The 12,248-nt window shown below is 33.2% G+C and overlaps 1 protein-coding gene across 1 annotated transcript in view; it reads right to left on the bottom strand.

Annotated features, from left to right (window-relative positions):
- The window catches only part of GC (GC vitamin D binding protein), a 50,124-nt gene extending 38,578 nt beyond the window's left edge, over positions 1-11,546 (bottom strand). Inside the window, 1 exon segment of the mRNA XM_074273904.1 lies at positions 11,395-11,546. Coding sequence (XP_074130005.1) covers positions 11,395-11,473 — 79 coding nt within the window. The 5' untranslated portion in view covers positions 11,474-11,546.
- Between the last annotated feature and the right edge of the window lie 702 nt (positions 11,547-12,248).

Below are 12,248 nucleotides of genomic sequence, written 5' to 3'. Positions count from 1 at the left end.
TAGGGCAGTTAGGAATATACTTAGATAGAGTGTGTGGGCTGACTGTGATGTGATGATTAAAAAGTTAATTAAGGGGTGAAACAAATTGTGCTGGGAGAAGAGGAAAATGGAAGGAAGAATAGGGTAAATTATATTTCATTGTTGTTTATCCTTCATTCTTGAAGAGAACTATGACATCAGGGATGTGATGCCATGATATGCAAGTGAGTTGGCAAGTCATAGATTAGGATGATAGGAGATGGTCCTGGATACAGTGGGAGAGCTTGCCCTTTTTAAGGTAAGGTCTTTAACAGGTCTTAGTCTGACTGTAGCAATATTCCATCTAATGATTAACACTAGGTAAAAAAAGAAATGAGGTAAAGAATAGCCTTTTTATGTAGTTACAAAGAAAACAAAAACAAAACAAAAATTTGGGAGGGGAAGATTCTCAGGGTTTCTGAACAAAACAAAAATAATATCACATAAAGAGAAATGAAAGACACACATGTATGTGTATCTATATCTATATATGTATATGTATATAGATATAGATATAACAGTAGAGAGAGTGGAGTAGGTGAGGTTTGAACCTCATTATCATCACATTTGGCTCAAAGAGGGAATTACTTAGTTGGGTAGGGAAATCTATCTTATCCTGTGGGGAAGATTGGGGGAGGTGGTGATCAGAAGCAAAACAAAAAGGGCAAAAAGGGCAAAAGAATAGAAAAGTATAAAAAAGGAGAAAGTAGGATGGAGGGGAAAATAACAATAATTATAATAATAGTAATAATAATAATAATAACAGTAATAATAACTGTGAATGTGAACTTGATAAATTTCCCCTTAAAATGAAAAAGAATAGCAGTGGATTAAAAAACAGAATCCTATAGTATGTTGTTTACAAAAAACACATTTGAAGCAGAGAGACACACACAGAGTAAAGGTAAGGGACTGGAGCAGAATATATTATGCTTCAGATGACATAAAAAAATAAGTGATCCTGATCCCAGAGAAAGCAAATGCAAAAATAGATCTAATTAAAAGAGACAAAGAAAAAAACTACATCTTGCTAAAGATATAATGGACAATGAAATGATATCAATACTAAACACATACAACTCACACACACACACACACACACACACACACACACACACACACACATACACACACACACACGCCAAGTGAACAGCATCCAAATTTTAGAGGAGAAGTTAAATGATACAGGAAGAAATAGACAGCAAAATTAATGGGGGACCTTAACCTCCTCTCAACTAGATAAATCTAACCACAAAATAAATAAGAAAGAAGTTAAGAAGATAAACAGAATTTTACAAAAGTTAGATATAATAGACCTCTGGAAAAAATTAAATGGGATATAAAGGAATATACTTTTTTTTCTCAGTGGTACATGGCACCTATGCAAAAATTGACCATGTGTTAGGCATGAAAACATCACAATCAAATGCAGAAAGATAGAAATATTAAATGTATCCTTTTCAGATCGTGGTATAATTAAAATTACATGTAATAAAGGATCATGATAGACTAAAAATAATTGGAAACTAAGTACTCTAATCCTAAAGAATAAATCATATAATCAATCAATAATTTCATCAAAGTGGATGACAATAATTCGACCACATACTAAAATTTATGCCAAAGCAATACTTAAGAAAATGTACATATCTCTAAAAATTTACATGAATAAAATAGAGAAAGAGAGCAGATAAAAGAATTGATCATGTGATTTTAAAAGCTGGGGAAAGAACAAAATAAAAAATCCCCAATTAAATACTAAATTAAAAACTCTAAAAATCAAAGGAGGGATTATTAAAATTGAAGTCAAGAAAACTATTGAGCTAATAAATAATATTAACAGGTGGTTTTATGGGGAAAGAAATAGATAAACTTTTGGTTAATTTGATTTAAAAAGGAAAAAAAGAAGAAAACTAAACTACCAGTATCAAAAAATGAAAAGGGTGAATTCACTATTAGTAAAGAAGAAATTAAAGCAATAATTAGGAACTATTTTGCCCACTTGTATGCCAATGAATCTATCAATCTAAGTGAAATGAATATTTACAAAAAATATAAATTATTCAGATTAATAGAAGAGGAAATAAAATATTTAAATAGCTCCTTTTTAGAAGAAGAAATTGAACAAAGCAAAAAAAAGTGAAAAGATAAATAGAAGTGTGTATAGAATAATTGTATGTGTGTGTGTGTGTGTGTACATGTGTGTGTATCTTTCTGTTTCTAATGTCATCCATTTTTACACTGAGAGCGGAGTAAGGGAAGAAAAAATAAATTTACATGATGATTTTGCTGTATATCTGAAAGGAGGACCAAGTTGTGCACAGATTTGCACTTTCACATACAATCATCTTTTTAGTATATTGTATTATGAAATGCTTGCTTTATTCCATAAATTAACAGTAAAATAAAACAAATAAATGAAACACTGGGGAAAAATACTATTCACCTTCTTTCAGGTAGGGACCACAGCTACCAATTCAATGACTAAAACCTCCATAAAGGTAAGAGTCATGGCTTGTACTTCTTGTTTTTGGGGGGACAGGGAGGAATGTTTAGGCAATTGGGGTTAAGTGTCTTGCCTGGGGTCACAAAGCTAGTAAGCATTAATTATCTGAACTCAGGTTATCCTGACTCCAAGGCTGGTGCTCTATCCACTGCACAGTCTAACTACCCCTTATGCTTTTTAATAACCACCTTTTAACTCTGTTTTGGGCACATAATCTGAATTCTTTATTTGTAAATTGAATTTTAAAAGAGCTACAGAAAAATGAAATGTTATATTCATCTTTTAAAAAAGAGAGATTCTGTGAAATACTAAATGAGTAAAATTATTTTTAAATAATCTGAATAAGAACCTGCAAAGGTTTATTTCCCAACTGCGTGTCACTGCTGGGTATATTAAGAGTAGAAGGCAATCATTATTCTCCTTCAGGGATTTTCTATTGCTTGTGTGTGTGTGTGTGTGTGTGTGTGTGTGTGTGTGTGTGTGTGTGTATTTAGATTCACATAAATTTTGGATTCAGCTTCCTTGGCTTTAAGGACTCTTTCCATTGTTTGAGGCTCCAATTTGAAGTTTCAGGCTCCAATTTTAAGATAATTTTTGACAACACTGAAATCTATTTTTTACTATATGATATAATGGTCCAGTGGATCAGTGGCATAATGGATTGAATGCTGATCTTAGAACCAAGAAGACCAAGATATCCTATTTCTGACACATTCTGGCTGTGTTATCTTGGGCAATTCATCTGATTTCCTGATATATCCAAAAGACTGAAAGATGTAGAAAGATGAAAGGTGTTGACTTATATTGATAGAGAAAGTCTCCTTATCTTGTTCCCTAAACCAGGGAAATCACAGTCTAATCCCTATCCCAACCTAATTACTTACAACTCAGTTTTTGTAAAAACAAAACAAAACAAAACAAAAGGCACTGGATAAAATTCTAAGAAAATCCATGTATTTTACTTTGTAAATAATTAGAATCCTTTGAAAAGTTTTTGTCAATATAATTTTTGTAAAGCAAATATCATTTTAAAAAGTGAAAAATTTTGTAAAACATTTAGGATCGTGCTTGGCAAACAGCAGACAGTTAAAATGCTTATTCTATTCCTTTTCTCCTGTTTCTCTACAAAGAATCATTGTGTATAGGCTAAATCTGTTCAATTAATATTGAATTCTCACTTCCTAATTTATTGCTTTTGCTCTTGCAGATTTATCATACTTTCATAAAATAAAGTCTAAATTCAATAATTCTTTATTATAAAAATACACTTGTTATTATGTTGTACTGTGCTTTTTAAAGATATTGCTCTGGCTGGCAGGTAGACACTTAGGAATTAAATCTCAATACTGGTACACACAGAAGCTTTAACAAGTTCTGTTTTTCCAGTCTGAGGTACTTTGCCCTTTTTTAGGCAACCTAGTAAACTTTTGCTTTTGAAGTAATGGAGAGAATGGTTCACCATATTGGTGCCAGATTTGATGTGGATATCCAGTAGGTTTTAACCCTACTACAATGTATTCCTCCAGAATTCAAGCAACCTCAGGGTTTTCCACAATAGGGACTACAAGCATGTACCACCATATTTGGCATATGTTTTTCCTCCATACACAATAATGCTTATTTAATTCATTTGGGCACTGAGAAATCTTTTTTTCTCTTAAATGAAACACTTAAAAAATCCTTGCCTTTAAATGGAAATGTTTTTAATAAGTGATAAGTACTCAGTAAGTACTTATTTCTGTAACACTGACATCATCTTTAGTGGGATTAAGAAGAGATTTATAATAATTTCATTATATATGAACAATGCCTGTAACACTTAGAAAGAGAAATGGGATGTCCAATGGGAGTTAACTCTTAGTTTTTATTTTCTCCATTACTACATTGAATTTTTTTCAAATGCTACAAAAAAAAGAAAACACAAATATGAAAATGGGCAGATCACATGCAGTGTCACATTTTAGACATGGTAAAAAAAATTCTACATTTGGAATTAGAGTACCTGGTTTCAAATTCTAACTCCTTATTGCTTAAATTATCTTGAAGAAGTCATTTAACCTTGATAGGCTTTAGCGTTCTTGTCTATAAAATGAGGAGGGTCATAATTGGATAAATTTTGGTGTTTCTTCTAAATCTAAGTCTATGATACTAAGTTTTCTTATTTTTTTCCTCAAAATGATAGGAGAGAGAATTGTTATGCACAGATATGTACAATAATTATTGTATGGTGTAACTGATAGCCCAGTGGACTCTATGAGGGAAGGGACTCTCTAGATACACATAGATTGAGAATAATTTGATGAGTGCACAATGCAATCAAATGAAGGTTGTATCAAATTTTCTCATTCTCTCTCATTGCTTTTACTCATTTTAGAGAAATCTCTTAAAACTTAGATGTGGCTCATCTCAGAGATCTCTTGCAGCAAAGGTATTCAATATGGTGTCTAAGATAATATATCGCTTAACAGAGGTCTTTTTGTTCACCAGTGGTACTTATATTAATAATGCCCTACACAATGCTTGTATATATTGTCCTAATAAAATATTATAAAAATGTGGAATAAGCTCATGTTTGGTAAATTCTGAAAATCAGATTTTGAAGGCTAAAAAAGTGAATTCCAAGCACTGACAGTTTCTACTGTGAAACAAAGGCTTCCAATATGGTCCCAGAAATAGTCTAAATCTACTTTTCTAGGACTAGTCTTATTGAGTATGTAAGAGTTCATTTTTAGTAGACTGACCATTTGGTGATGAATTCTTTGGCCATAGCAACTCATATCTCTCAGTTTTATGAATTCTCCTATCGTGATAATGAAAAGGATATCAATATCAAAAATAACAATTTCATAGTGAAGTTAAAATGATTCTAAACCAATAGCCAGAAGGAGACCAAAAGATCCTAAAGACCACATTAGCTAATAAAAATTAAAGGCATTTAAGAATGAAACTGAAGGAGAACAAAAAACCAGAAAGACAATTGGAAAAAAAAAGTCAAGATTTTTTTTTTTATAGCCAGCTCTTTCTATAATTAAGAAGCACGAAGCAACCACATTTAAATTCTAATATCATTTTGGGGGACTGAGGCAGGTGGGGTTAAGTGACTTGCCTAGGGTCACACAGCTAGACAGTATTAAATGCCTGAGATCAGATTTGAACTCAGGTCCTCCTGACTTCAAGGCTGGTGGTCTATCCACTGCGCCACCTAGCTGCCCCTATCATAACATTTTGATGGGCTCCATCTAGCTCTAAAGATATTATGAAGAAATTTGAGTGCATGTTTTTGAACGTGGGGGAAGAGGAGAGAGTGAAATGTTTCCTAAGTATCTCATTGATCTGAGTTATGTGTCTTGCTAAACAGGATTGCTCCCATCACCTCTGAAATAATTCAAAATAATTCATATTTCAAAGATTTATAGCCATACACAATACTCCTGATCAGGAATTTAATGAGTAACAAGATGTGTCCCAACATACTGAGTCAATAACTACTATCAATCAATAAATGAACATCTTAAAGCACATTCTCTGTGCAGGAAAGCAGCTGGGCAGCAGTGGTTAGAGTGATTAGATAAGTCAGGAAGACTTATCTTCCCAAGTTTAGATCATTCCTCAGACTTACTAACTCTATGACCTTGAGTAAGTCATTTAATGATGTTTGCCTCAGTTTCATCATCAGTGAAATGAGATGGAGAAGAAAATGGCAAACTATTCCTGTATGTTTCCAAGAAAACTCTAAATGAAGTCATGAAGAATTAGACACCCACCAATAAAACAACTGAACAACAACATGTTCAAGGCACTGTGCTGAGTGTGAAGAATATAAAGAGGAAAAAAAATCTAATGTTCCCTAACATCAAGGAAACTACATTCTATTGAGATAATTGCCTATTGTCTAAAAAATTTGTACATACCTTAATTTAAAATATTGCTAAAAATTACTAATCATAATCTCAGCCTTCAGTGAGTCATAATCTTTATGGAGGTGAAGAGTCTTGACTCATTGTTAAGGGTTAATGACTGATTGGGGAGGTAGTTACTAAAGATTGCAGTGATTGTGGCAATTTTTTTGTAATAGGACAACAATGAAGTTTGACTCATTAATTGTCTTCCTTTCATGAAAGATTTCTCTGTAGAAAGCATGCTGTTTGATTTTATTTTAGCCACAGAAGAACTCTTTTCAAAATTGGAGTCAATCCTCTCAAACCCTGAAGCTGCTTCATCAAATAAGTTTATGTAATATTTTTTCAATTTCTTTATATCCTAATGAAATAGGGATGCCTGAGGAGAGGGAGAGAAATAGGGAATGGCTGGTCAGTAGAGCAGTCAGAACATACATAACCTTTATTGATGAAGTTTTCTGTTTTATATGGGCACATATTTTGGTTCACCAAAACAATCATAATAGTAACATCAAGTATTTTACTGATCACAGATCATAATAACAGAGAGAATAATAATGAAAAAGTTGACAGTATTGTGAGAATTAACAAAGTATGACACAATATAATATGAATACATGCTCTTGAGGGAAAACTGTGCCAATAGACTTGATTGATGCAGGATTTCCACAAATCTTCAATTTGAAAAAAAAAAGCAATATCTGTGAAGCTAAATAAAGCAAAATGCAATTAAATGAGGAATGCCTATTTATATGAAGAAGAAATTCATGCCAGTTTGCATGATAAGCCTAAAAAGTTAGAGAGGAAGCAGATGATAAAAACCTTTAAATGCCAGAGATTTATCTATTGTTCTTTTTTCCCCTCTGAGGCATTTGGGGTTAAGTGACTTGCCAAGGGTCACACAGCTCAGAAGTGTTAAATGTCTGAGGTCAGATTTGAACTCAGATCCTCCTGACTTCAGGACTGGTGCTCTATCCACCGCACTACCTAAATGCCTAAATTTGTCTATTATTCTAAAGAAATTAGGGACCGATGAAATTTTTAGTAAGTAGAAAAATAGGGGAAAAACCTATGAAATAAAAGTATCACTTTGATAACTTTGTAGAATATCGATTGGAGAGATGAGACATAAAGTAGGTAGAATAATTATTATTGTAATATTTTATTATAAATATTATTGGAGTTATATAATAGAGCAATATTGTATAATAATTATTATTAAAACTATTTTTGTAGTAGTCCAGAAAAGATATGGGGTCTGAGTTAAAGTGGTGATTGTAATAATGAATGAAAGGGCATATATGTTAGAGATGTTATAAATGGATAATCAACAAGGCTTAGAACAAATATTTATACATGACGAGGGAAGAAAAATGAAATTCAAGTACGACCCTAAAATCAAGAATTGGGATTAATTAGTTGTGTACCCTTAACAGAAAGAGAGAAGTTTAGATGAAGGCTTAGGTGGAAAGGGTAACTCATTCTGTTTTGAATGCAATGAGTTTGAGATGCCAAGGAACGTCTGGTAAGAAATATCTAACACCTAATAAGTTGGAAATGCAGGACTACAACTCACAAGACATACTAGCGCTGGAATCATCTGTATCAAGGTGGGAATCATCTGCATAAAGATAATTGAGCCAATGATAGCTAATGAGATCATCAAAAGGGAAGCTATGGATCAAGGAAAGATGGAGAGATCAAGACAGATTCTTGGGAAACATTCATAGTTTAAGAAAAGGATTGCTGTTCTGAGCCCTATGTTAGGACTCTTAAATGATTCAAACTTGAATGAAATAAAGCACAAATGTATGGCAAAACATAAAGAGAGTTAATTTTTCTAAAGCATAGATCTGACTACGTCACCCCTTTGTTCAATGAGTTCTGGTGTCTCCCTACTAATTCCAAAATAAAGCATAAATTCCTCTGGTTAGCATTTAAAACTCTTCAAAATCTGATCCCTTCTTACCTTTCTGGTCTTCTTAGTCTTTACTACCCTTTGAATATTCTACCATCTGGTGACTTTGGCTTCTTTCTACTTGCTCCAACAAAGCATTTTATTTTCTTTCTCTGAATCTTTATAATGATCAATCCCCAAACCCATAATGTCCTCCATTCTCACACTTCCGCCCCTCTAACTTTCCTGGATGCTCTCAAGACTCAGTCCAAATTCTACTTCTGCTTGAGTTGCTCCCTTATCCATCTAAATGTCATTGTGCCTCTCCCTTATTTATTCCTTTAATATACTTTGACTATATCTTGTATATACTTAATCATTTTCATGTTCCTTCCCCTATTAGGGGAATGTGGTCTACTTTTTGTCTCTCTTTGTATCCCCAGGGTTTAACACAGTGCTTAAACACATAGTAAATTCTTAATGAAGACTTGTTGACTGATTGAAAGTTAAAAGGATTCAAAAGACTCACGCTCCCTCTGTCTTCCTACAGTCACCAAATCAAGGATGCAGTAAATTGTTCCCAGCAGATTGTTGAAACTTACTGGTATTTTTTGGAAACATTTCCTGCCAAGGTAGGCCTTTTATACTTAAGATATGGAAGAAATCAATAGTCTACCCAGCCTCTAGAAGGTTAGTATTAGACATTGGGAGGATATGAAGGCTAAAAATAAGGGAAAGGGAATGGAGGAATGAAAAAGTAAGTAGAAAGACAGGGCTTTTGATGTGGCCCTGACTTGTGGACTGAACCCCATTCTCATATCTGCATTGCAACACTGCTTACTTAACTAAGACTCCCCAGTGTTTCACTCCCTGCCCACACAAAAACATATTTAGCTCCTATCACAAATATGGAGGGAGATCCAGCACTAGACTGAGAGAAAAAAAAAGTGACAGGAAGGTAACAAGAATACAGGAAAAGAGAGGTATTGCTTATTTAAGACAGAAATTCCCCACTCCCCTTTTCCCAGATCTTTGGCAATATTTAGTATTAAATAGAAATAGAAATTAGTCTGTTGTTTCTTTACTATAGGGAACATCTGGTGAGCAAAGTTTCTCTTCCAATGCAATTCTATCCCTTCTATGCCATGTATAACCTTAGAGTTGCCTCACACACACAGATTAGGTGTTCAAGAAGTCAGTATGTATCAGAGTTAACTTGAATTCAGATCTACCTGGTTTTGTGGCCAGCTCTCTATCCACTCTGCTATTCATCTTAGAATCATAGCATATTCTGGTGTTATTCATTGACCATTGATGCTAAAATGTCCTGGCATGAAATCAATAATTATAAACTGAAACAGCAGGTACCTGAAGAAGCTTCCATTACATGGGTACATCCTTCACCTGCAGTTACACTCCCTAGACTATTTCTTGAGGTTTGAGGACCATCCCAATCTGAAATAACTCCTGGTCCTAGACTTGGGTGTGACAATTCTCGAAAAGTGAACCAATTCTGGAATCTTCAGAAAAGGTACAAATGATCAAGTTTTGTAATTACCTTTGTTTCACAGTAGACACCACGTGACATCTTACCTCCACCTTTTTTCTGTAGTAACTTTATTTTGTATTGCATTTGGAGAAGGGGCATATCTTGTTTCTAGACTATATCTTTCATGATGTCAATTTTCACTGTGTCCCTTTCCAGCCCCTAGCACAGTGCTCTTCCCAGAGTAGGTGCTTAACAAATATTTGCCTAACTAAATTTAATGCTAAAGGACTAATAGATGACTCCTCTGAGAAATTCAATTGATATTTCATTTTGAAAAAGTTATCTAAAATGGATTCTAAAGTTCTACCTTGCAAGAATATGAAAATAATTTCACAACTGACAAACCAAGATAAATGCAGATCTCTCAGTAAATGATAAAAAGACAATGGGAAATCAAGAATAATTTTATCCATCAGAATAAAGTTTTTCCTTTACATTCTTTTAACAGCATCATTTTTGTTAAAAATTTAGAGATGCCCAGAGCTGAGGCTATCCTTGAAAATCTTTTCTGAATATATGTACATATCTATCTATCTATCTATAAACACATACATGTACACAATATATATTGTAATATATAATATATATATATACTTAAAATATGCAATGTATAAAATGTATTCTCAGTATGTATATATATATTTTATATATGAATATATGTATACATATGAATAATTTTATTTTGGTTCAAAGCCATCAATTATTTTAATTTTGATTATAACCAATATCAAACGTGTATATAGCATTTTAAGGTTTTAAGATATATAACTCACTTTAGCTTATTTTATTCTTACAACAACCGTAGGAGGTAATTGCTATTATTGAACCCATTTTTAGATTAGAAAACTGAACCTGAGTAAGATTAAGTAATTTGTCCAAGGTTACACAATTAGTAAATATCTAAGGATCTTCTTTAAGTTAAACTATTCTAATTATGGAATAGTTGCAAGCTGATTTCAGATGTTTGAACAGATTTTCAAATGGCCTGCATCTTTTTGTCCAGAAGGATTATCTAGCTTTCCAGAAAAATTACCAGCTGAAGGTGGTACAAAATGTTGTTTGAAGAAAACATTGTCATTTTTGGGTCATATTCTCTGCTATACTTTTTTTTCTATTTCTCCCCCAGAAACATGAAAAATTTAATAAAAGATGTAGCATTTCCCTGGGCCTATGGATATGTCAACTTGAGACTTAGCAAACACACAACTATTATAGGTACTGTGTTAGCCATCTGTGTTAATTCTCACAATTAAAAGCCATGCATTTGACACCATTCCCTATTGTCAAAGAAATAAGGGGAAAAACTTATAACTTGATACTTTGCCTCTAAAGCCTTACATAAAGCACACACCCTAATTTTAAAGCTTCTAAATATTTAAAAATCCATTTACCCATTGGGTGTGCTTATCGGAAAAAAGAGGAAAACCACAGCTTTTTATTGCAATTTGTTTTTGATTTTTTAAAATGATGAAATATGTGCATAGAAAAGATTTCTAGTAGAGAATCTCAGATTTAAGAATCTTACCTCTGTAATCAGCATGAATAAATGTTACAGAAAGCAACAAAACCAGGACTTTCATCATTCTTAGGCTATTTGAATTCATGTTGATGGCACAGGGCTCATTACCTTTATGAGATTCTATCTCAAAAATTGGTTGTCTTTTCCAATGAACTTTCCATATATGATATGAACAAATTAATAATTAATCTCTACACAGAAACAGATGGGGGTGGGAAACATCCTTGGACCAGTGGACATAAAGTCATATAAATGCAAATAGATATCCTAGAGGGCAATGATGGGAAAAGTCTAGAACATTTTAATTATTAACTTTTTCAAGCCAATGTAAATAGAATGGACAGAAACTTGGGTTATTCCCTGCCCCAAGATTTTATCTATTTTTTAAAGGTTGACTTGATGTGATAAATAGGGATGATTCTACTTTATTAGGAGTAGAGGCTGACTCAATGCGCTGGTAGTTCAGATTTGATATTAACATTAGTAGGTCAATTTACATTTAGCAGAAAGAGATGAATTAGCCATAGCAAGAGAAGGACATGATACAATAATAGATATTGACTATACAAATTCTTAGACTTAAGCAAGGTGCACCCTTCCCATTTCAGCTAGGTAAAACTCCCTTGCCTGAGTTGTCCATTGTGTTCCACTAGCCAAGCATCAGAAAGGGTGCATAGAACATGCTATGACCATTTCTCAGGCAGCTAGGAAATGATATAAGTTGCCAGAGTCTTTATTCCTTTGAGACAGCCAATGAACTCCATGCATCCAGTAGATTTATGTTCCATAGTCAAAGACTCTATTATTGGGACAAGAAATTGTTACTAGAAAAAGTTCTGGGAAAAAATATAAAGGAATAT

The sequence above is a fragment of the Sminthopsis crassicaudata genome, chromosome 6 (genome assembly GCF_048593235.1).
Source record: "Sminthopsis crassicaudata isolate SCR6 chromosome 6, ASM4859323v1, whole genome shotgun sequence".
Classification (NCBI taxonomy): Eukaryota; Metazoa; Chordata; class Mammalia; order Dasyuromorphia; family Dasyuridae; genus Sminthopsis; species Sminthopsis crassicaudata.
The sequence above is the reverse complement of the archived record's forward strand: the minus strand, read 5'-3'. Positions and strand labels throughout refer to the sequence as shown.